This window comes from Drosophila hydei, unplaced genomic scaffold (genome assembly GCF_003285905.1).
Source record: "Drosophila hydei strain 15085-1641.00,03,60 unplaced genomic scaffold, DhydRS2 tig00000413-arrow-arrow-pilon, whole genome shotgun sequence".
NCBI classification, from domain to species: Eukaryota; Metazoa; Arthropoda; class Insecta; order Diptera; family Drosophilidae; genus Drosophila; species Drosophila hydei.
In genome coordinates, this window is record NW_022045725.1 from 383125 (window position 1) to 407717 (window position 24593).

General features: G+C 39.9%; 3 protein-coding genes across 4 annotated transcripts; all 3 read right to left on the reverse strand.

The window, feature by feature from the left end:
• Positions 1 to 8727: 8727 nt before the first annotated feature.
• LOC111597287 (AT-rich binding protein) lies at positions 8728 to 10293 on the reverse strand. Its single transcript, XM_023311903.2, has 2 exons — positions 10011 to 10293; positions 8728 to 9872 (listed from the first exon to the last, which is right to left on the reverse strand). The coding sequence occupies exons 1-2, from the start codon at positions 10188 to 10190 to the stop codon at positions 8835 to 8837; spliced, it is 1218 nt and encodes a 405-aa protein (XP_023167671.2). The 5' UTR covers positions 10191 to 10293; the 3' UTR covers positions 8728 to 8834.
• Positions 10294 to 11637: 1344 nt separating this feature from the next.
• Positions 11638 to 13132, reverse strand: LOC111597225 (ras-interacting protein RIP3-like). Its single transcript, XM_023311811.2, has one exon. It carries the CDS (start codon positions 13058 to 13060, stop codon positions 12167 to 12169), a length of 894 nt encoding a protein of 297 aa, XP_023167579.2. The 5' UTR covers positions 13061 to 13132; the 3' UTR covers positions 11638 to 12166.
• Positions 13133 to 13344: 212 nt separating this feature from the next.
• On the reverse strand, positions 13345 to 24247 carry LOC111597223 (uncharacterized protein DDB_G0283357). 2 transcript variants are annotated; one of them, XM_023311809.2, is made up of 5 exons: positions 23950 to 24247; positions 21678 to 23368; positions 19917 to 20116; positions 14153 to 16378; positions 13345 to 13580 (listed from the first exon to the last, which is right to left on the reverse strand). In XM_023311809.2, exons 2-5 carry the CDS (start codon positions 23241 to 23243, stop codon positions 13427 to 13429), a joined length of 4146 nt encoding a protein of 1381 aa, XP_023167577.2. In that variant the 5' UTR covers positions 23244 to 23368; positions 23950 to 24247; the 3' UTR covers positions 13345 to 13426. The 2 variants fall into 2 exon arrangements, with proteins under 2 accessions (XP_023167577.2, XP_023167578.2); XM_023311810.2 differs by lacking the exons at positions 13345 to 13580; positions 14153 to 16378 and adding an exon at positions 17441 to 17746 and having other exon boundaries at positions 23950 to 24246.
• Positions 24248 to 24593: the final 346 nt, after the last annotated feature.

Here is a 24593-nt window from a genome sequence, read left to right on the forward strand (position 1 = left end):
AGTCAATTAAAGTTTATAATTTGGCGCTTGCGTTATCCTTTTGTGTTTGCGTCGTGAGTCGCTGAGTATCCTGTGAGCCTTCCACAAGTATTCACTGAGCAAATCAGTCAAGCAGCTTCCCACTCGCACTCCGAGTCCTCCTACTCCGCCTCCTGCAGCGCCTCGTGTGTGCAGCCAAATGGAAACCATGAAACGACATTTGCACACGCTGCTCGCTAGCTCTCGCCTCGAATTGAATGTGGGAGTAGGAGTGGGAGTGGGAGTGGGCGTGGGTGTGGGAGTGGGACTGGCAAGCGGCGCCTCTAATGCGGAAGCTATCAACGCCGCTTCAGGCCCTGCCGTTCACTGAGTCAGCCATCAAGCTGACGTGCTGCAGACATTTAACTATAATAAACGATATTTCCTTCATATGCCGACAGGTCTGCGACTATGACTTCCGCCCACGCCCCGCCACGCCCACCGCTTGGACCTAATGCGTGTCCATTGCGAAACACTTTGCATAATCCCCTCCTGGCCTAAGCTGCAACTGAAATGCAGAGCCAAAACAATAAACTCATGCAAATATACGAGTACAAACTGTATATATATAGATATACGATATAAATCCACATATATACATATATATATATGTGAACGATATAGGACAGAGCTGACTCCTGGCTGACTGCCCATTCGCCATGCTCCATTCGGCTCTGCCTTTTATTATTTTCTATGCAGCTTTGCGCTGTGAATGCGAGAAAAAGAAGCGAACAGTTGCTACAGTTGCCATTCGCTATAAGAGACAGCGGGCTAAGAGGGGGAAGAGAAAATATATCAAAGGTTAACAGCAAAAAATGCATTGCGGAAAGAGAGAAAGAAAAAGAGAGAGAGAGAGAGAGAGATGCAAAGTCAGTCAGAAGAAGATGAAGCTGAAGGATAAGAAAACACAGGAAGTGATAAGTTAAGCAACTTCACATATGAAGCGAGAAGCTGAGCAAGAAGCAACAGCAAAAGGTAAACGAATCAAAAGTGAGAAGTTAAAAAGGCAACATACTAAGAGAGAAGCAAAAGAGGGACAACAAAATCGGAGAAAGCAACATATGAAGTGAGAAGCTAAGCAAGAAGCGAACATTTCAGGAAAGCAAAGAGGAGCGAGAGTGAAGAAAACGACTCCAATAAAAGAGATGCTAAGATGAGAGAGGAGAGACGAAACCAAAAGAGTAAAGAACATAGCAAAAGAGAAGATGGGATGGAGAGAAAAAGTGAATGAGAGAGAGAGAGAGAGAAGAAGAAAACATAAGAGTAAAAAGAGAAGTTGAACAATGAACTAAAAAAAAGAGCAATGGAGCGAGAAGCGATGTTAAGCTACAAATGACCAACCATTTCCTGGCTACACCTCAATTAATAATGATTAATCTAGGTAGAGCAGTAAACCGTATGCCGAATGTTCTCGGTGTCGAAAAGTTCGCTTCAATCGAAGATTTGCGCGCGGAACATTTGCAATGTGATTAACAGCCAAAGTTGGTCAAGTTGTAAATGACGTTGATGCCCAACCAAGGGCAGGGTATACATAGTTGGCAAAGGCCAGAGCTAAGTGCCAAATAACAAAATCAAATGAATGTTCCGGCCCAACAGAGAAGTACTAGAGGAGTGGGAGAGAGAGACAGGGAGAATGTGTGTGTGGAGGGCAAGGAGAGGTCAGTAGATAAAAAGCCAGGCGAAAGCAAATCAAATAAATTACATTAAAAGAAAAATATGTAATAAAATAAAAATGCCTCCGTCAAACACATAAACAAAGAGACAAAGGGGCGCTGAGAGCTCTGCGCTGCTCTGCATTAGAGAACAAAGCGCACAAATGGACAAAAATGGCACACACAAAAGCCAAACAGCACACACACACACCCATACACCCACACATACACACACCCACATACACTCAGACATATATACACTTGAATTGAATTGTTGTTACATCTTTTTCATCGCAGAAATTCATTTCATTCATTTTTATTAAGTGAGTTTTGTTACTTGAACGCGGTCTGGCAACGCCAAAGCATTTAATATGCGCACTAGGTTGGCTGTGCCTCAAATAATTCCCAAAATTAAAGCTGTCCACATTCGGTATAACAGTCTTGCATATCTATAATCTATAATCTATTTGGTCACCTTACTGTATAACAGTCTGTCATATTTGGGCAGTATATGGCATAAAAGTTTGTCATATTTGGTCACTCTTTTGTATAACAGTTTGTCATATTTGGTCACCCTATTGTATAACAGTCTGTCATATTTGGTTACCCTATTGTATAACAGTTTGACATGTTTAGTAATCCTATAGTATAACAGTTTGTCATATTTGGTCACCCTATTGTATAACAGTCTGTCATATTTGATTACCCTATTGTATAACAGTTTGACATGTTTGATCACCCTATTATATAACAGCTTGTCTTATTTGGTCACCTAATGTATAACAGTCTGTCATAGTTGGTCAACCCATTATATAACAGTCTGTCATATTTAGTAATCCTATAGTATAACAGCTTGTCTTATTCGGTCACCTAATGTATAACAGTCTGTCATAGTTGGTCAACCCATTATATAACAGTCTGTCATATTTAGTAATCCTATTGTATAAGAGTTTGACATGTTTGGTCACCCTATTATATAACAGCTTGTCATATTTGGTCACCTAATGTATAACAGTCTGTCATAGTTGGTCAACCCATTATATAACAGTCTGTCATATTTAGTAATCCTATAGTATAACAGCTTGTCTTATTCGGTCACCTAATGTATAACAGTCTGTCATAGTTGGTCAACCCATTATATAACAGTCTGTCATATTTAGTAATCCTATAGTATAACAGCTTGTCTTATTCGGTCACCTAATGTATAACAGTCTGTCATAGTTGGTCAACCCATTATATAACAGTCTGTCATATTTAGTAATCCTATAGTATAACAGCTTGTCTTATTCGGTCACCTAATGTATAACAGTCTGTCATAGTTGGTCAACCCATTATATAACAGTCTGTCATATTTAGTAATCCTATTGTATAAGAGTTTGACATGTTTGGTCACCCTATTATATAACAGCTTGTCATATTTGGTCACCTAATGTATAACAGTCTGTCATATTTGGTCAACCCATTGTCCCATTCGTACTTATCTCAATTACTTTCTCAAATCTCTCAATTTTCTCAACATTCACTCAATTTCTTGTATTTTCTAAGTGCAAAAAAAAAACAGAATACATTCTTGGTATTCAGTTTGAGTAGAAAGGGAAGGAAACTAGATATTTAATTGGTGGCATTTAGTTGGCTGCGCTTGAGCACTTCTAAGTGCAGACAATTTCTAATTGACCCAAGACAAAGTTTGTTAAGCATTTGATTACAGCATTAAGTTGGCTGCGCCTCAGCACCTGCCGCCTGCCGCACGCGACTGGACACGAAGTCTAAACGCTATAAAACTGCGATCTTAGCCAACTAATTAGTTCATTAAGTTGGCTGTGCCTCACCACACACACATCTGGCATATGGATGCTGTGAAACTTTTTTAATGCATTGCCAAAAACAATTTCAAAAGTTAACAACGCGGGCAAGAAGCCCATAAAAAGGCAGATTCAATGCTGAAGCAACATTCCCGGAAATATGCATAAAAATATATATTTTATATAACATATTTCTTCCGCTTTACGTCTACGGCTTAAGTTTTCGAGCCTGCGACCTGAGCTAAGTCCAAATATTATTGTTTTCCGTCGGCGAGCCGCGTTTCTAATGCTCCAAAAACATAAATGTAAAGCCATAAAACACTTTCTTCATCTTCCTCGCGGAAAATTTGAAAACAGAAAATGAAATAAGCAAGCTGCATCCGAAAACAAATTCCATAAAACTTTGCCCAATTTCTTTAAAAACAAAACGAACACATCAAAAAAACTTTTGTTTCACATGAAATACACCCACGGCAGCCCCCACCTCTGCACAGGTTAAGCTATATTGTTCGTTCTGGATGAGTCATGCTCGAGTCCATTGTCGAGAAATCGTGTTGCTTCAGCTTCGCATCCATTGTTATGTCCAACGTTTCAATGGGGCTCAATTGAACGGCCTGCCATAACCAATCATAGCTGCCAAATACCAGCACCCCTCCCTCCACGTCCATGGTCTACTGCGTGAGCAGAGCGCGCTCATAAGTAGGCTATGTGTTTCGTTGCTATGCCCTTGAGACGGCATTTGGCTAAGTCACATAATCCAGAGATGCCCCACGCCCAAGGCTCAATCGCAACATCGCGGCCACATTTACCTGCATGCTACTTAACCTCGCACACACACATACATAACGAGAGAGAGAGACCACGCGTCTCAGCGACTGACATTGACGGCAAGTAGCTTAAATCCTTTGCATTATCCTTTACGTTATCCCACATGTAACTGTTTTTAAGCGTGCCTAAGAACCAAGTCTATCCAACACTCTCACTGTGTCTGTGTCTGCGTCTGTGTGTGTGAGCAAGAGGGCAACATATTCGACTGCTCGAACTAAACAGTGGCAAAATAAGAGCAAATTTCCCCAAGCTGAAGAGCAACCACTGGAAATGCTTTGGAAGTTGAGCCAATGGTCTGCACCGACTACACAATGCGCTGCCTTTCAGCATGCAAAGCATATAGAACTAATAAATTTAAAAATAAAAATTAAATTTTAAAAATAAGTTTAATTAATATAAGTTTTTAATATCATTTTTGAACAAGTAAAAGTTCTTTAGTTGGAAGTGACCGACTAACAGATACCATATATATCAAACATATACACACGCACACGTAAGCATATGCACAGCTCATTGGTTGGGAGCTACATCGTGTCGTTGCCCTAAACAAGCATATATATAACCATTATAATCTATACCTATATATCAGGTGGTGAATGACTTCTTTAGGCTTAGCAGCTTGTTGAGCCAGCGAATGCATATGCCGTGTGTTAGCATTGCCTACACTACATTTCCAACACTGGAAGGCGAGAGAGCGCAGTGCGAGAGTAGGCGGAGTAAATTTCCCAAAACTGATTGTCAGCGCCAAATTGCAATTCGAAATAGATTTTACGGCTGCTAACGGTCTTTTGGTGTTTCAGATTTACAAAATGGCGGACTTCAGCCGACGTCGGGCCGAATGATTCAATTAACTGCAAAGAGTGTTCAATTTTTCCAATTGGATATGCGAACACATTACTCAGTTCACCCGTTCGTCAGTTTGTCAGTTTGCCAGCTTGTTGACCAGAGTTGGAGCTAATTGAATGTGAAGCGGTGCGTCAGTAGTACTGCTTGACGACCCAGGGGTATTACTCATGCAGGCGTATCCATGCAGCTCAGCTCGAGTTTCGACAACGTAATTAATTGTGCATTTGCTGGTTTATGGACGAGCTGCATTGTTGCAACTGTTGCATGCATATATACTGGACACACGTCCGTGCTGTGCTGTGTGCCACTGCAGCTGGTGATAAATAATGCACATTGAGGTTAGGTTCAAATTAAGTTAGGTTAGCTTCGAATTCCCAGCTCAGCGCTGCACATAAATTGCACGCTTTTCTCGTTTTGCATGAAAAGTTGTTTGCTGCTGTCGTTGTTATTGTTGTTGTTGTTCAGCTCTCATTCATTATATACATTGGAATTCAAGGACATGCACCTAGCAACCATGGCAAACGCTAGAGGAGCCATGTCAACATCTTTGTTTCCAGAATATTGCCCATTCCTGGAAAATGAGCGCTCTAATTAGACGCCAAAGTTATCACAAACAGTTACGAGTTTCATCACTCAGCGCGCTGTTAGCCGAGAAAGAGCCACGGCACCGGCAACGGCAACGGCAACGGCAACAGCAGCTGCAGCTGCAACTGAAATTGCATAGCAACTGCGCTAAATAGCAACTGAAAACAATGTAAAAGTTGACAGATAAAATCACATGTGACTTTAAGCCAATGTCAGAGCATAGATACTCTGTAGGAACTGCGGGGTAAGTCGCTTAAGTTACCATTTAAAACCAAATTTATCGATAGGCGTCAAAGTCGCAAATTTGCAGCTAGACTATAAATTACTTAATCGAATGGAACCAGTTCGTGGCAAGAATTGACCCTACATGACCCTATGTCAAGATCAAAATATAATTTTAAGTACTCATAGTCGAATATACCCGCATGCGCATGCAACTGGTTGATTGACACTGATTATGGAGAGTAAAATGGAAAGTACGCGGCGCAACTGCAACAAGCAAAAATTCAATTTGATTTGGTAGGGGCTTCAACTTAATCCAGCGCATGCACCCACACACACATTGTTACGCTACACATTGTTACGCTTTTAATTGGAACTGTGGATAAGCCTTTTCACAGTGGCTTGAATTTTTAGCACTTCGATACAGCAAGAGCCTAATTGCAAATTATCTTCGTCTCCCACTCGCACTTGTTGAATAATAGTTTTGACTGAGCAAGTGCAAGTGCAAAGTGTGAGACAGAAGGCGAAGGAAGAGGGAGAGAGACGCAGATAATGTGTTTAAGTAGCAACAGCTTAACTGTTAATGCTCTCTTTGGCACCAACTCTCCAACTGCCCGCTTCACCATGGTATAAAAAGCGAGCATTGCAGATATAATTAAACAATTTTTAATTTTAGTTTGTTGATTTAGTGAAATGAAAACAAAATAAATATTTTAAGAATATCTCTGTTAAATTTATTGTTGTTACTATTCATATGAATTTTGCTTGTTTTTAAATGCAATTGTTGTGCAGTTTCTTGTCAACAAACAAGGGTCTCATAGGAGCCACTATGAATCAATAGTAAGACAAAATAACCAAACTACAACTTGCATGAGCAGAAGAGCCGATAATGCGACTCAAATGAACGAAGCGAACGATTCTTGAACTGAACAAAAAGCTGAACGACTCAACTAACTCGTTTAATTGGACTGCGATGAGCAACTAATGTAGCATACTTTTTTGGGCAAGCAACTCAAGTTTCACCCGTATGAGTGTGTGGGCGTGTGTATCATGAACACCTGATTGTATCTGCTTAAAAGAGACAGAGGCACACATATCGATGAGTGTGTGTGTGCATACATATGTACAATATAACGCAGCGCAGACATCAACACAAAAAACCTTTCTAAAATCTAGTGCGTACATTCGTTTGCTGCACACATTTCAATTTCCGCTTCATTTACGCCTTCCTTTTCATGCGTGTGTGTGTGTAGGAGTAACGCTCTTCCTCTTCACTATGCTTTCAACACATTTGCGCTCAGCTATTCACACGCACAGCACCAGCAATGCCAATACCAATACATACATACACATATCTATACTTCAGCACGCTCTTTCGTTCATTGAAATTGAAGAGTCTTCAGTACGCACGTCTTGAAGCATTCAGCTTCTGCGCTGCAACATTTAATGCAACACACACATGAGTAACATACACATATGTAAGTTTATATTGAATGATACTACAAAATAACATTTACTGTCGATCACTTAGACGTCAATAAGAGACATACTGTTTAAGGATCTCTTTAAGGCTTGATTTGATTTTTGAACAATTAAACTATAACTATTTCTAGTTCAACGAATTTGTGTTAGGAAAATAAGTTAGCACTAAAGACACCGGAATACATTAAAAACTTACGAAGAAAATGTTCATATTTAAAATAAAAACGTGACCTTGCTAGCAGCGGCCATTTTGTGGTTTATGTATGTGCTACATTTTATAGCAGCTAGGACACGAATCCGGCGAATTGGTAAATAGCTGAAAGTCAAGTACTAAAAACACGCCGCACATTCAGCATAGACTGAAACCATACAGCTCAGACCCAAGCCAGCCTGTATTTTATGATAGTGAAAAGAAAGAGGACTTTTCAAGGGAAATAAACTAAAACATTTTGCAGCGCCAGTATAAGAGTGGACTTAAAAGAGGAAATACTTAAAAATACCGTTCTATAAAAATGAAAATTAACAGCTCAGACACAAACCAGCCAGTATTTTTAGAGCACTTTTAAGGGGAAATTAATAAAAATGGATAAGTTTTATAAAACTGAAAATGGGATATTTAGCAGCACCAATTTAAAAGAGAGCAAGCACCGTTAGCTGAACAATCAGAAGGTATGTATTTTGTTGTGTTTTTTTTGCTTGGATTGATCGCATTGTTTGACATATTTTCGATAAAAAAACTGTAACGTTATGTAATTGCTAACAACTGACTAACGGTTTGTTTAACTGTTATTATTCATCATTTTGATTCATCCTCATTATCATTTCACTTTTGTGTTTTGGCTGTTTACAAATACACGCTTAATTGTTAACGGTAAAGTCCTTTGCTTAACGACTACATAAAAATTTGCATTTACAGCTATAAGAACATAAGGTATGTAAACATACACATATAAAACATACATACATACATACATACATACATATATGTTAATGCACAGTCTAAAAATCGGCTTAAGTACACCAATTTCCTATGCCCATAGAGATTAACATAACCTCACTTAAACATATGCTTAACGCTAAGTGGGAGAGGAAGTGGGAGGGCGGGACCAGGGACTAAAACTTAAGATATATAGATATATATTTATATATATATATATATATGTATACATTAGGTATACAACTTATTTCGAATATTTATAACGTTTCAAAACTGAACAAACTAAAACAAAAAAAAATTGCAAAACTTATGAACGAAACATAAGGAAAAAAAAGTATATATTAGAATATGGCCTAGATGGATGGGATTTCGGTTTGAATGGGATGTGTCGGGTGGTTGGGGGAGGGCGCGTTTTTGCACTTGGTCCTTGGGCAGCGGGGAGGAAGAGTAAAGCTCTGCACATTAGAAGCGTTGAGGTAGGAGCTCGCTCTTTATGCCCCTTATCATGTGCTTCTTCTTCCGATGCGTGGACAGATTGCACGACTGCTTGAAGGAGGCGCTGCACATATCACAGTTGAAACGCCGCTCCTTGCTGTGCACCACCCGATGCAGCTCCATGCGCGACTTGTACTTGAATTTCAGTCCACAGGTGTCGTAATCGCAGATATACCAACGTTCTCCATCGTCCGAAGAGACGGCGCTGCTCGCACTGGCCGTTGTGCTATTCGAGTCCTTCGGCATCAGCTCCTGGCCGCCGGCTAGCAGTGGCATGCATGATTGCTGCAGCACCACAGCGGCGGCCGCAGCAGCCGCAGCAGCGTTAGCATTCGCGTTCACATTAACATTAACATTCGTACTGCCAACCACTGGGCCGGCCAGTGCGGCATGCGATAACGGTGGTGGCGGCGGTGGCGTTGCTGTTGTTGTTATTGTTGTGCTCGTTGTTGGTGTCGCTGTGCCCGCATTCACAAAGCAGGACGTTGATGGCGGCGGCGGCGGTGGTGCCACCGGCACCGGCACCACTTGCGACAAATGATAAATTGTGGTGTTTGCGTTGCTCCCTGCTGTTGCTGCTGCGGCTACGGCTGCCACCTGCATTTCTGACGTCAAAGTCAAACTACTGGGCTCCACTTTGATATCGATGCTGCCCCCACCGCCACCATTCCCTCCTCCGACACTGCTGCTACTACTGCGTGCGCTGTGCTCGCCAGCAGCCGCAACTGCCACAGCATGCAGATCAGCCAGATCCTTGGCCGCGTCCCGCTGTTGTTGTTGTTGTTGCTGCTGTTGAAGCTGCAGCTGTTGGTGCTGTTGGTGCTGTTGCTGCTGTTGTTGCTGCTGCTGCTGCTGCTGTTGCTCCTGCTCCTGCTCATCCTCGCTATACTTGGGGCAGTGATACAAGGCCAGCGGCATGGGCATGCTAGTTGGCAACGTTGTTGTGCCACTTGTTCCAGCCGTCTCCACATCCGTCAAACAATAGCTGGAACTGCGTCCGTGCTCCTGTTTACACAAACACAAACATATGAAAACAAACATTTTGGGCGCCAAAATAACAAAAGAAAGCAAACAAATAAGAGAAGGCAATGCAGAAGCATGTCAGCATTATGATCACAGTTCGTTTCTTGCTCTGGCGCTTACCTTGGCGAGGCCGTGCAGAAAATTGTGCTCATCTTGGATGTGCTTCCAGAAGGCGTCCTGTGTTTGCAGCTCCTCCTGGCATGTGTGGCAGACGATCCAGAAGCTATCGCCCGACAGGCAAAACTCACCGAGTTTTGTATAAATTTTATTGTTCTTGCTGAGAATGCGCGGAAAACCCATTGCGTTGACGTTGTATGGCGACGCCTCGGGGCCGTGCGTTGCGCTTTATTATTATTATTATTTATATGAATGTTTTGTTGGCTGGCCGCTGTACAGGGTTGCATTTAACAAGCTATGCATTTAGAGGCAATATATCGATATATGCATATATATATATAAATATATATATATATATCGATATTAAATTGCACGTTTTGCAACACATGTACTTTACAGCATTGCCACCCAAGCCTAATTTAGGAAACCCGCCAAACAATTCAATTTAATAAACATGGTTCATATAATTTTTAGCTTTTCTCATTTTTTTAAATTTATTTTGCTTAATTTTTCTGCAAGTTCATTTAGTAAATTTTATTTTTTGCTGGTCTTGAAATAAAAATAATAAACAAGAAAAAAATAATATATATATAGTGTTTTATAAATACTTTGACGGCTTCAACTAACAATAAAAATATATAAATGTATGTATGTATGTATGTATGTATGTATGTATGTATGTATATATGTATATATATACGTGTGTGCATGTGTGTGTAGTATAAAACTGAAACGAAAGTTGAAATCTCTTAAAATTCATATTCCCCCCAAATCTAATTTAATAACAGCACAAAAAAATATATGTCTAGTATAGTCTAATATATATAAATATATATATATATATATATATATATATATATATACATATACATATATATACATATACATATATATACATATATATAGAAGAGAATAAAAAATGTTTAATACAAATAAATATGTTTAGCTTGTTCTTTGCCAAATAATCCATAAAACGGATATTATTTATATAACTTACACATATACATATATTATATATATTATATATATATATATATATATATATATATATATATATATATATATATATATATATATATATATATACACATATATTTATATATATACTTATATAAATATATATATATATATATATAAGCATGTATATATATAACATAAGCAATATTATTTTTTGTATGTTTTTAACATATATACTTTTTATGTTTCTTTGTGTCTGTGTCTGTGTCTGTGTCTGTGTGTGTTTGTGTTTGGTTTATAATAAATTTTAAGACTTGGATATTGTTAATTTACAAAGTACATAAGTAGTTGTTTGTTGCTTATATGGAACATATTTTAACATTGTTTGTGACGATGAGAACTCGACACAAACTGCATATGAATTTCTTTATAGTACAATTTGAATTATATTTTTCATATTCTTTTTGTTTTGTTTGTTTTTTTTTATCTTTGTTTACGAGTAGTTTTTGCAAGAAATTGAATTTCTTGCTTAGAATTACATATTAATGACTTTATATAATTTGTTTATGCGTAAACACATGAAAAATGAATTTAATTTATAAACTATGCAGTCGGTAAATGTTTTTTTCAGTAAATTGTTTTTTATTATTATTATATATAGTTTTTTGTTTTTTTTTTTTTCTTTTGCTATTACGAGCGGGCAGCGCGCGCATTTAAGACCGAAGCGAATTTTTCAATGTGTGTGTGTGTGTGTGTGTGTGTGTGTGTTGACCTTGAAGAATGCTTAAGTTATTTTGTATTCGTTTGTTTTGTTTAAGTGGCGGTTTTAATGTAATCAGTTCTTTGAGTTCTCAGTTTGAAATTTTTGTTTTTTTTTTTTCAACACAAACGAAATAGCAAAATTAACAATAGTTTGGTTTGGGTTTAGTGTTGGCGCTGTCATCAATATTTATATATATATATATATTTAGATATATTTACTTCGCTTCGTGTAACTATCGATAAACAATTTACTTTTACTTTTTGCGACATATTATGCCAAGAAAATTAGTTAACCTACTTACAAGCTAGGAAAAAAAATAAAAAAAATATTATTGTTATATTGAAACAAATTAATAAATAAACTTAGGTATAGACTATAAATTTACATTGTATCATTTGCGTGCATGCGTGCGTGAGTGCGTGCGTTCGCGCGTGTCCTTTCAGAAGGCGTCGCCCGCATACCAGGGATGCACCCAGGGCGCCGACGGCGGCGGCGTTGGCGGATAAATCGTTGGCGATGGCTGTCCGTGCGCATGATGATGCGCTGCCGCTGCTGCTGCCGCTGCCGCTGCATTCATATGATGGTAGGGCGCCGAGAAGGCGCCGTAATAGGAGGCTGCTGCCAATGCGGCAGCAGCTGCTGTCGGTGACGCCGCCGTCGACGACGAGTGCGTGGACGAAGCAGGCGACAGGCTGGCAATGCCAGCGGCGCAAATGCTATGCCGGCGATGCATGATCGCCTGCCGTTGCTGACGCTCCGCGGCGGCTGCTGCCACAGCCGCCACACGCGTGTTGGCCGCCTCTAGTGGTGCACCGCGACGTGCTCGCTGTTGTTGTTGCTGCTGCTGTTGCAACTGCTGCTGCTGCAACTGCTGTTGTTGTTGTTGCTGCTGCAACTGTTGCTGGTGACGGGTTGCTGCTGCATCCTGCTGATGAGTACCCAAACTCCAGTCAAAGGCGCTGCTACGGCGCGCCTCCTGCTGTGCAGCAATAGGAGCACCGCTCAGCGGCGGACTTAGCATGTTAGCTGCTGCCTTGCCATAGAGCGTGGACAAATAAGCATGCTCCGCCTCGGCCATTTGTTGAGCAGCGGTACGATTGCTTTTGCTGCTGCTGCAGCTGCTACTGCTGCTGGCAGTGGTGCTGTTGCCGGTGGTGCTATTACCGCTTCTAGCGTGTTGTCGCTTCTTTAGCTGGCGCTGTTGCTCCTGTTGCTGGCGTGTTGTTGCTGCAGCAGCTGCTGCTGCTGCTGCTGCTGCTGTTGCTTGTGTTGCGCGCAGCTCAATTGGCGGCGGGTGCGGGCGGTGCGGTTGTTGGTTGTGGGAGTACAACATTTCGTATGTGTTGCTGCTGTGTGTTGCTGTTGGTTGATAGTGTTGCTGTTGTTGTTTTTGTTGTTGATGCTGATGCTGAAGCTGATGTTGATGTTGAAGTTGAAATTGATGTTGATGTTGATGTTGCTGTTGTTGTTGTTGTGGTGCTGGTGGCGGTGCCAAATGAGCCATGTGATGAGATGCGGGTGTTGTCTTATGTTGTTTGTCTGTAGCTGTTGTTTTTGTTGTCATTATGTTATTGTTGTCTGTGGCTGTGGCTGCTGCTGCTGCTGCTGCTGCTGATGATGATGATGTTGCTGCTGTTGTTGTTGTTGCTGTCGGTGTTGGTGTTGATGTTGGCAAATGTTGTGCTCCCCAGCTTAATTCCTAGCTTGTGCGTGTGCGCTTCGACGGCGGCTGCTCCGATTGGCGTGTCATGAATGTCAACTGCGTCATGTACTTAATGATGTCGCGCACCTGTACCAGCGGCATATTCTCATTGTAGGAACGATCGTACTCCATCAGTATTTGCACCTGTCGCCTGTGTGGAAGACACACACAGAAAGAGAGGGGGGCAGGGAAGAGAGTGTTAGTTTTGCAATTAGTAATCGTGTTGCAGTCGCTATCATTCTCGTTAGCCTTTTTGTTCGTTCACTCGCTACTTTCAGACACATTCATATATATCCTGGTATACTTATATACCCTAGCTTACTTCACTCTCCAGCAGCTATTCGTATCTAATCGCTACTATCGTAAGGTATACATACTTATGTATATACCGTGGCACCAACTAAACTATCTCGTTGCACTAGTTAGTCATTTTATTTACTCGCTGCTTCTACTCGTTAGTTTTAGCCTAACATTTATCGCTTATTTTCAGTTGCCACTTGCCTCAACTGATTACTTCGTCTACTCGCTACTTCGAACTCGTTACCTGTAATACCTGATAAACTTGTCTATATTAGTCAACTTCATCGCTAGTTCGTCTCGTTGCTCATTCGTTCATTCATCTCTATTCACTTTCTCAACAACTTTATTCGCTAATAGATATACTTCAAAGCCTTGCTTTACTCGCCACTATAATATATATCTATATGTGTATGGGCCACTTACCGATTCGCCTTGTATAGCTCAACGCCGAGCGCCTCGATTAGCCGCTTGCAATGATCCAGTGCGACAGTGGGAAAGAAGTTCTTCTGGAATTCGGTGAGGGTCATCAGCTGCTCGGATTCATTGTAGGCCTTCATGTTGATGCAGGGCACCAGATGCTTGTCGACGCACACCTTGCGCACCTTGTACGGCGTTGGGTTCATGTTGCTGGTGGATATCTCCGGTATGACAGACAACCGATGTGCCCCATCGCCGGACGCACTGGAGCATGCAGCGGCCGCCAGTGCCGCATGCCTTTGCAGATGCATCGAAGCGCTGTTGGCGCTGTTATTGCCGCCAGACGAACTGCCGCCATTCGAGGAAGATGAACCGCCGCCACCGCCGCCCACGCTGCCACTGCCACTATGTCCGCCATTCTGCTGCAGATGCTGGGCATGGTGAGCCAATGCGGCGGACATGCGCTGGTGCTGTGCCGCGACAGCCTGTTGCTGTTGCTGCTGCTGTTGTTGCTGCTGTTGCTGTTGCTGCTGCTGCACGGCTGCGGCTGCCTGCTGTTGTTGCTGATGGAATGTTGAGGCAGCTAGCGACCTTCGGGATGAAGACAAATCGATAACATCAGTGGGCGTTGTGCTGGGCGTGATTGTGGTGCTGGCAATGCCAATATCCAAATGGCAATTGCCACCACCAGCAACACCACTGATACTAAATGGCTGATGACTGTGTGACTGACGACCGTAACCGCTAATCGATTGTTGTTGCTGTTGTTGTTTGTGACGCGCACCACCCCCACCACTGGCACTCCCACTGCCACCCCCACTACCGACGTTACCGCCACTCCCCGCCAGCGACAATATGGCCAACGGCAATGCATTTGATTTTGTTGAGCATATCACACTCTTTTGCCGTGCCCCACCCGCACCACCATTTACACAACTATTGCCGCCGCCGCCACCATTGCTGCCGTTGTTGTTGTTGTTGTTGTTGTTGTGGTTGTTGTTGCCCAGCGGCGAGGCAGCCGTCGTGGACGCACTCGAACTGGAGCACGAGCTGGACGGCGAGTGCAGAAAATGCCCCGGCAACTGCGGTGTGATGGTCACGTTTGGATTCGATGCCAGCGATAAGGTGGTCACATTTGCACCACCAATCGCCGGGGACATGGGTGGCGAAATGTACGCGTTGAGCGGATGTGAATTATTATTATTATTGTTATTATTATTGCTATTGTTGTTGTTGTTGTTGTTCGCATTGGTCTGTATGGAGGTGGAGAGATCTGGATTGGCTATCACCTTGTGTATTACGGCTCGCATCTCGTCCGTCATATTAAACTTCTTCTCGAAATCCTCCAATGCTTGAGTGGAGTTCAAGGGTATTGTAGTGACACCACCAGCACCACCTGCACGCTGCTTTCTGCCAGTTGGTGGTGCTGGCTGCTGCTGCTGCTGCTGCTGCTGCTGCTGCTGCTGTAGCTGCTGTTGTTGATGATGCTCGTCCGATATTAATGGCGGCACAGTGGGCTTAGTAAAGGTGCCACTCGATGCACCACCTGCTCTGCTGCCGCTGTTGCCACTGCTGCTGTTGCTCTTGCTGTTCGCCTGCTTGTTCGGATTATTGTAGTCGAGCATTGTGATCAGATCGGTGTCCAGTGGCAACGATGGCAACGCCGGAAAGTTGCCACCTAATGTGGAACCATGCGTTAATTTCGGTGACGCGTTGCCGCCGCTGCTGCCGCCGCTGCCACCGCCACCGCCACCGCTGGAGCCGGCGTTGGCACCCTTCATTTGCTGCGTCAGAATCAAGCGCTGTGTGGGCGTCAGTTGGTTCCAAAGCGCCAGGTTTGTATAGTCGGCACGAGTTGACGGCATATTATAATTGAAGGGACTGCCTAGCAGGACGTGCATGTTAGCAGCGACGGCGGCAGCGGCAGCGGCAGCAGCAGCTGCTGAGGCACTGTTGCCGGCATTTGAGGAGCTGCTGTTGTTATTGTTGTTGTTGTTGTTGTTGGAGGAGTTGTTGTGCGTATTATTATTATTATTGTTATTGTTATTATTGTTGGCAAGGACATGGCCATGATGGCCACGTGAACTGTGCGTGTTTGGGGAGTGTTGTTGTTGTTGTTGTTGTTGTGCATGGTTAAATGTGCTATGGTGTTGTTGTTGTTGTTGTCGTTGTTGCTGTTGTTGTGTCTGTTGTTGTTGTTGTTGTTGCACCAGTGATTGCTCGACATTTGACCTAGAAACATTATATACAATACATGAGTCGCATTTAGCTTGGCTGCAAAATTTCCAGTTTTTTATTTATTTAGTTTTTTTTTTTTTAATTTTTCTATATATATATAATTGTATTTGTTTTTCTTTCTTTTCTTCTCATTTTGATTGTTTTTCAAGCATTTTTCAAATTTTGTTGATACGCGCCTAACAATACTTTAATGTTAACAAACACACGCACACACTCACAGCTGTTTTTTGTTTTATTTAAAAAAAAAAAACAAATGCATTTATCGCTAAGTCTTTATCGATTATTTGCAACGTTGCGTGCTCATCTTCTTGCTGTTGCAGCCAATATTATCAGCCAAGCGTTGCCCTACTTAATTAAGATTCAACTTGTTTCAACGAATTCGATCAAAACACTATAAATATAACACTTATATGAACAGTATGCTTTTGTATTTGGTTTTAATTTATTTATTTTTTACTAAGTATCCCTGAACGTTAAACGTGTATGTATGCATGTGTATGTGTGTGTGTGTATATGTGTATGTGTGTGTATATATGTGTGTGTGTATATATGTGTGTGTGTATATATGTGTGTGTATATATGTGTGCGTGTGTATGTGTATGTGTATGTGTATGTGTATGTGTATGTGTATGTGTATTCTGTACACATCGAAATTAACATGTTCAATGATTGTATGTGTGTGTGTGTGTGTGCAGTGAAATTTCTTTAATTTATTTGCAACTTGCAAGTTGCAGCTTCACAGCTTTTTTTTATCTTATTTTTTCTTCATTGATTTTTGGCATATCAAAGTTTCTTAAAGTACATTAATGTGGCCTTTGATGGCTTCAAGTCTCTATGTTATATATATATATATATATATATATATATATATATATATATATATATATATATATATATATATATATATATATATATATATATATATATATATATATATATAGATATATATACATATATATATATATATATATATATATATATATATATATATATATATATATGTATATATATGTATAATTTTAAAAAATATATGAATATATAAATACATTTTGCCTGCGAGAATTTTGTCTGCCAAATTTATATCAACTTGTACACGCATTATATATAATGTTATCTTGATATCTCAGTTCCCTGTCTTTGTCACTCTCCCTGTCTCTCTACCTCGCTCTCTCGCTCTCTGTCTCCCTTTCTCTTACTGCTCTTCATTGTGTATGGGGATAGTTTAGATATCTGACTCTGTGCAGTTGGTTTAGATTGCGGCTCTTGTTAATTCGATTGATATCTTGTGGCCGGGTTTGAGGTTGTAGTTGAGTTCTTTGTGGATTGTTGTTGGTTTCTCTGCCATAGGGGGTAGTGGGATACCTGTCACCAGAATTTTTTGTTAAAATTCCATTTTCATTTGTTTTCGGTATTTGTTTTTTGTTGTTGCTTTTTCTTTTGTTGTGATTCGATTTTCTGTCGGTTTTGATTTTGATTTTGTTTTTGTTGTTGTTGTTGTCGCTTTTAGTTATTTTAATTTTATTTTTATTTTAATTTTAATTTTATGTTTGGTGGTAAATTCGATTCACGTTCGAGTTACGATTTTTGTTCTTTTCGATATCATATTCGAGTGCGACAAAATTAGTTAGGGGTAGTCAGTACACACAGCCATAAGATCAAATGTATGCATGTATATACGTATAGTTGCATATAAAAATATACATATAGATATATATGTATATAGATATAAATATATATATATATATATGAAATGATTTGTATATCGATAAGAGATTAGCAATAACAATATTTCATAATAAACAAACATATATATATATAGTGTATATATAATCAAAATAAACATTGTTTCTTTATAGAACAAAAAATATTGTTTATTGCTTTAAATGCGGATTCATGTTTTTCAAAATATGTTGTAGTTCTTCTATTAGCGTTTCATCGAACACATTAAACTCATTAAAGTTAAAGAAAGTGAAAATATCTAAGTAGACACCATTAATTTTTTTTTTAGAGCAAGCATCAAAATTAAGAAAATTGTCGTAAAAAGCGTTAAAGTTCAAGGCATGCAAACTACAAAAAAGTGAAGAAACTACATATAAAAACTACAAAATGAATATGTGTATATATAAATATATATATATGTGTGTGTGTATGTGTGCGTGTATGTGTCGGTGTGAGTGTGTGTGCGTGGCTGCTTCGTGTCCTGTGTTAATTACGTTTACCCTTATTACATTTTATATAACTGTGTAGCAAAAAAAAAACTGTATTTAAACAGATGGACACCCTAATGCATGCCATATTGAACAAATTCATTTTTTTATAGCTGTGTTAGTAATGCAAAAGAGCTTGTGAGAAAGTAGACAAAATATGTTTTTAATTTGTTTCAGTTTCGGATATATATTTTGAAAAACATAATATGCAGTGACGCCCTTAGTGAAATATACATATTATATAATATACATATTATATATATATATACTTATTCCTCGGTGACAAAATATCGAATGCAATGAGAAAGCGTTTATATATATTTTTACTTTTTTCTTTTCTCTTTCTTTTTACTACAACAACAATAAGAAAAACATGGAAAAGATTTTTTTTGTATACAATAATTACAATTAATTTTTGTTTTGTTTTTGTTTTGCGTGTTGGAAATAAATTACGAAAAATAATGTAGCGTGACTTTTTGTTTTTTATTTTATTTTTTTTTTTATTTTTTTTTTTTTAACGTGAGGTTGGTAAAAGGGCAAACGGAATTGTAGCAAATAAGTTATATATGCGTTTAATGCTTATTTTTCATAATTTCATAACATGATATAGACTTTTTTTATTTATCAAAAATGGTAAACACAGTCGAAATTTGTATTAAAATTAAATAAAATGCGTGCACAAACGCCGATTTCGGTAATCTGTTTTCTCTTCAAGTTTTAGGTTTTTTTTTATTTTACAACTAAGATGAAAAAACAATTGGTGCATAGAAGAAGAGAACAAAATTAAATTAGAAAAAAAAAAACAAATAAGAATTACCACATTCTGCGGCTTTTATCTTGGTTTTTTTTTTTGTTCTTATATCGTGTGGCACCCTAATGGTAGAAAAATGTTCAACTTAACTTAGAGTGAAAAAGTAATGTATGCATGTACACATAATAAACGAATTACAACAAAATTTGAAAAACACAATTTCTGCGCAAAAAAATATTTGTTTTGGTTTTTTTTTTTTTGATAATCAATAAATATGATATTGGGTATATATATATATATATATATATATATATATATATATATATATATATATATATATATATATATATATATATATATATATATATATATATATATATATATATATATATACACTCATATATAAAGAAAAGCAAAATCAAAGTAAATAGCAAAAACTAATTGTAACTGTAATTGCAAATGGCTTTTATTATTTTATTAATTAATTAACTTTTTAAGTTTTAAACGGCGCAGTTACAAATCGATAGCAACAAAATGATAACAATCGATTCATCGATTGCATGTCAATACTTACATGTGATTGGCATTCTGTCCGGCAGCAGAACGAACCAGAGGTGGCGGCGCATTACCGCCGCCACTGTGACTGTTCACGGAGGACATCGAAATCGCAGGATTGTTATAAGAATACGGCTGACGGCTGCTGCCACCCAGTATCATGTTGTTTATATGTTCTCGATAGCCGCCGCGATTTGCATTCGCATGCGATTGTTGCGCCTACAGGTTGCAAATAGAACACAGGAGAGAAAAAAAAAAGAAATAAGAATGGTGAAAAAAAAATTATTGTAATAAGCTCATGTGAGCGAATGAGTACGAGATAAAATAAACCTCAACAGGTTGCCAAGCACAGAACAAAAACACAACCACACACATACACACACACGTGTGCATATATTTGCTCGGGCAAACAACTTTAACTACAGCGAGAGCATAACGTAAATCTATGTATGAATGTGCATGTGTGAGTATATGCAAGCCCATATATATGCATGTGTGTATGTACGTCTGAATGACCCAGTTTCTAAGCTGCTGCGGCTGGGCCGCTGCTGTATTGCCAAACTGTGAGAAAAAAAACTGCTAAATATACCTACACATACATGCACACATTCATATTACATTATTTACATTATCTGTGCATGTGTTGATTGCAGAGACGTGGCTAAATATGCTGTTCTTTTGTTTTTATACTACAGTTATGCTTATGATCGACAGGCTTTGATTATTTAATTGTCTGTTCCTTTGCACATGCACACATACAAACGCTATCATGAGGACACAAGGCAGAGCTGCTGACTCATTTTTTTGTTCTTTCCTTCAAATTATCGAGCTAGAGAGCCTGGCACGAGTAAACACAATCCTTTCATTGATAAATATCACAATCCAAACGGTTGCGCTACAAGCAAAACAGCTGAACTCAGTGAACTGGTAACACAGTTCAAACGATCAACAGTTCACTAGCATGACTGATTCGTTTGAACTTGATGTTTTTTAATTTCCTTCTGATCATAGGTAGAGAAAAAGGAATAACTAGAACATATGTTGTCTGCCGTTGAAGAAAAATTGTTATGCCCCATTTTAGATGTACACATAAATCATGAAATATTGGAATACATAAATATTTATCTCATTATTTTTTTAGCTAGTGTAAAAACAGTTTTTATTTACTTTTATCTATGATTTATCTATGAACTCTAATTTCTTTGATTTTTCTAGCAGTCTTACTATTCATTGCAAAACGCACTTTTTGCATACTCTGCAATATTCAGAGTGGAATGACATATTTTAGCAGTCAATACTAACGGTCAAATAAATGAACTACACATTTGACAAATAGTTATGTGATATATATATATATATATATATATATATATATATAAGCTAACATATTCATATATGTAAATATGTTTGTCTGCAAAACAAATGCATAAAAGAAAAACAAATGTTGTCATAATAACAACAAGCGCTAATCTTTAAATCATTTATTAATGAACTGTTTTTGCCTGCACGTACACAAGCACACTCATAGGCCAGTGATGCCAGAGTGTGATGTGATGTGTTTTTGCTGCGCACATGTGGTACAATTGTACCAAAAAAATACTCTGTGTACCCCAATGGTATATGGTACACGTTGGATGTGATAAGGATACAGTTGTGAATTTCTATATAATTTAATTAATTATGTACAAAAAAAATCGTAAAGAAAATAAAATATGCTCCCCAACTACATACACGCATACAGCGTCAATATCTTTTGACATCCCTATTCAAAATTACTCACCAACATTTGGACATGTAGCTGCGGCACATTGTTTTGGCTATTCATCCAGCCACCGCTGGCTAGAGCTTGGACCGTGGCTTGAGTCAGCATGCGAGTATTTCCCTGCGTTTGCAGCATGGCTGCTGCCGCGGCGTGCGTATTGAATGCTGCCGCTGCAGCCGCTGCAGCAGCAGCCGATGGGAAGTTGCTACCATTGGCCACGCCGTTGGCAGCGGCGGCGGCGGCGACAGCAGCGCGTTGCTTCATCAAATGCTGCTGCTGCGCTGCGGCGGCGGCGGCTGTCGAATGCTGTTGCTGCTGTTGTTGTTGCTGCTGCTGTTGTTGCTGCTGCTGCGACTTTTGTACATTGACAGCACTGCTACTGTTGACACTGGCAGAGATTTTTGGTGGCGGTGCCGATGGCTGACGGGTCCAATTGACCGAATTATTAACATTGGCCCGATTGCCGATCAACAAATTGGAATCGACCACCTTGCTGGGCCAATAGTCCTCGAACTCGGTGCCATTGGGAAAGTAGCTTTTGATGTCGGTTAGTGAAATAACGGCAACGTTTTCACTAGAGAATAGCTCATTGCGTATGCCCTGGACTTTGCAGCAAAATTTCAAATATGCCAAATCCCAGCCATTGAGCAGTTCCGCTTTGGTCTTCAAATTCTCCGTTTCACCTTCGAAGTAGAAAAGTGGCACCACCTGCTGACTGTTGCGGACGGTGTACGGCACCACCGATTCCTTGTTGATGCGTATGAAACCGCATTTCTCTGACGGAGTTTTGCTGCCAGCCACCAGTTTGCGATAGCATATGTCCAGGAATTGATAGAATTTGGAGGCATCACTGAGACGGACGACCAAATCTTTTTGGGTGAAAATGTCACGGCCAAATTCACCATCGCAATGCTTGTGATTAATCTCGATGAAGAGCCGTGCTTCGGCATCGGTTATATAATAGCTGCGCACGCATGTGCAACTGGAATAGATGTCCGGATGCAGGCAATTGAGATACTTGCCAAGCAGCTTTAATTCAATCATGCGCACCGAGCAATACTTCTCCGATTGTCTGTATATATAGGGTATCGATACTTTTCCGAATTGCGCCCATCCAAAATGCCCTTTTATCGATTCCTCATCGCACGGACCGCCGCCCGATGACGATGACGATGATTTCTTATCGTTGCTGTTATCAATGATGGCACCATTAGCACGACCATTGGCTGCCAATGCGGGCACCACTTGCATTGTACCGTTAGGTAGCTTCTGATGCCGAGACAGGTAGCTCATTATATTTGTTTGGCCATTGCCATTGGTTAATGGCGGTTGCATTGCCGCTGCGCCACCACCGCCAACTCCGCCACCATTAGCATGCTGCATGGCTGCTTGACGGCTGGCCTGTTGGGCTGCTTGTTGTTTCTGCTGCTCCTTCATTTTGGCCGCCAATTCGCGTATTTCGGCATCGTCCTCCTGCTTAACGGGGGGACCGAGCGCACCGCCCAAGCTGTTGCCGTGCAGAGGCAGCGTCTGGCCATTAGCATCGATCACGCTGGTGATCTGCACATCATCGCTGCTGGACATGGCTGCTACTGCTGCTGCTCTCTCTCTTCTTCTCTGTCGCTCTCTGTTTATATATTTTATTTACTTTCTTTTTCTTGTATTTTTTTTTACTTTTATATTTGCAGCTTTAATTCATGTTTCCAATGCTGCAATTAGGCGAAAAAATAATAACATTTTTTATAAGCACAAATAAAACTAAAAAAAAAAAGAAAAACAACAAATCGAACTGACAGCAAATTGACACAGTCTCTCACTCTTGCTCTTTGGCTGTCTTTGCCCGGCATGCGCCAGCGCTCAGCTGACACAGATATGGCAACACTGGCGCGGCCGTTGGCCACACACACACACACACACACACACATGCATATGAATACACTCTCTCTCTTTTTCTCTCTTTCTCACAAATACAGTCACAACAACAAAACGTGCAGCTTGCTGCTATGTTGTTGATGTTATTTTGTTTTTGCTTTTCCACTTTTTTGCTGCTTTTTCTGTTGTTGTTGTTGTTTGTACATCGTGCTGTTTCTTTCGCGCGCACTTTTTGTTGTTTATAGTATGTGTTGCTGTGTAGCGGGCGGCAGCAACTGCTACTGCCTGTTTTTTCTTTTCTTTTTGCTTTCTGTTTTGCAAATTTCTTTTTACAAGCAACTGTCAAACATTTGTATATAAACTAAGTTGCATTCACACATTTATATTGATATATTGCACTATTTTTTTGTTCACTTACAATTTGGGATATTGTTGATATTAGAACTTGAAAAAAATGTACACAACGGCATAATCACTTCTCTTTTTGTAATAATTTGTTTCGCTTATTACACTTATATACAATGTATATGAATATAATATTCTTTTTAAATATATGTATATATATTTTTATGTTTTGTTTGTTGATTATACACCGCCGACGCGACGCCTATAACGACGACGGCGACAAACGACGCTAAAAAAACGCTGCTTTCTGCTCTGCGGACTGCGACGAGACGTCCTCCCGTCTTCGCAATACACAAACGAGTGTGATCGTTGTTACGAAAATTATTTCAACGAAGTCAACTGAAAAATGTGTGCGTGTGTGTAAGTGCGCGCGCGTGTCTGTGTGTGTGCGTTTGACTGTGTATGTGTATATATAGCAGCGACGTCGACGGCGACGCTAACAGCGCAGCAGCTTTGTGTGTGTATACATTCGAATACATACATACACTCACTCATATACGTGTACAATAGCGCAAAAAGAAATACAAAATACATAGAGCTGTCGCTACTGCCGGCGCTGCAGCAGCACGAACATGCAACGAACATTTTGCCGAATTGCTGCTGCCTTACTCACCACCACACACCTTGCAACCCCCTCTTGCATTTCTTCTATCGACT

Bases quoted from the DNA above. Each gene is read 5' to 3' on its own strand.
- LOC111597287 (XM_023311903.2), bottom strand. From the start codon at position 10,190: ATGGGTTTTCCGCGCATTCTCAGCAAGAACAATAAAATTTATACAAAA. The intron at 9,873-10,010 runs GTAAGCGCCAGA...TTGTGTAAACAG, and splicing joins TTCTGCACGGCCTCGCCAAG to GAGCACGGACGCAGTTCCAG.
- LOC111597223 (XM_023311809.2), bottom strand. From the start codon at position 23,243: ATGTCCAGCAGCGATGATGTGCAGATCACCAGCGTGATCGATGCTAAT. The intron at 20,117-21,677 runs GTGAGTAATTTT...TGCAACCTGTAG, and splicing joins AGCTACATGTCCAAATGTTG to GCGCAACAATCGCATGCGAA. The intron at 16,379-19,916 runs GTAAGTATTGAC...TAATGTTTCTAG, and splicing joins GGACAGAATGCCAATCACAT to GTCAAATGTCGAGCAATCAC.
- LOC111597225 (XM_023311811.2), bottom strand. From the start codon at position 13,060: ATGTTGTACTCCCACAACCAACAACCGCACCGCCCGCACCCGCCGCCA.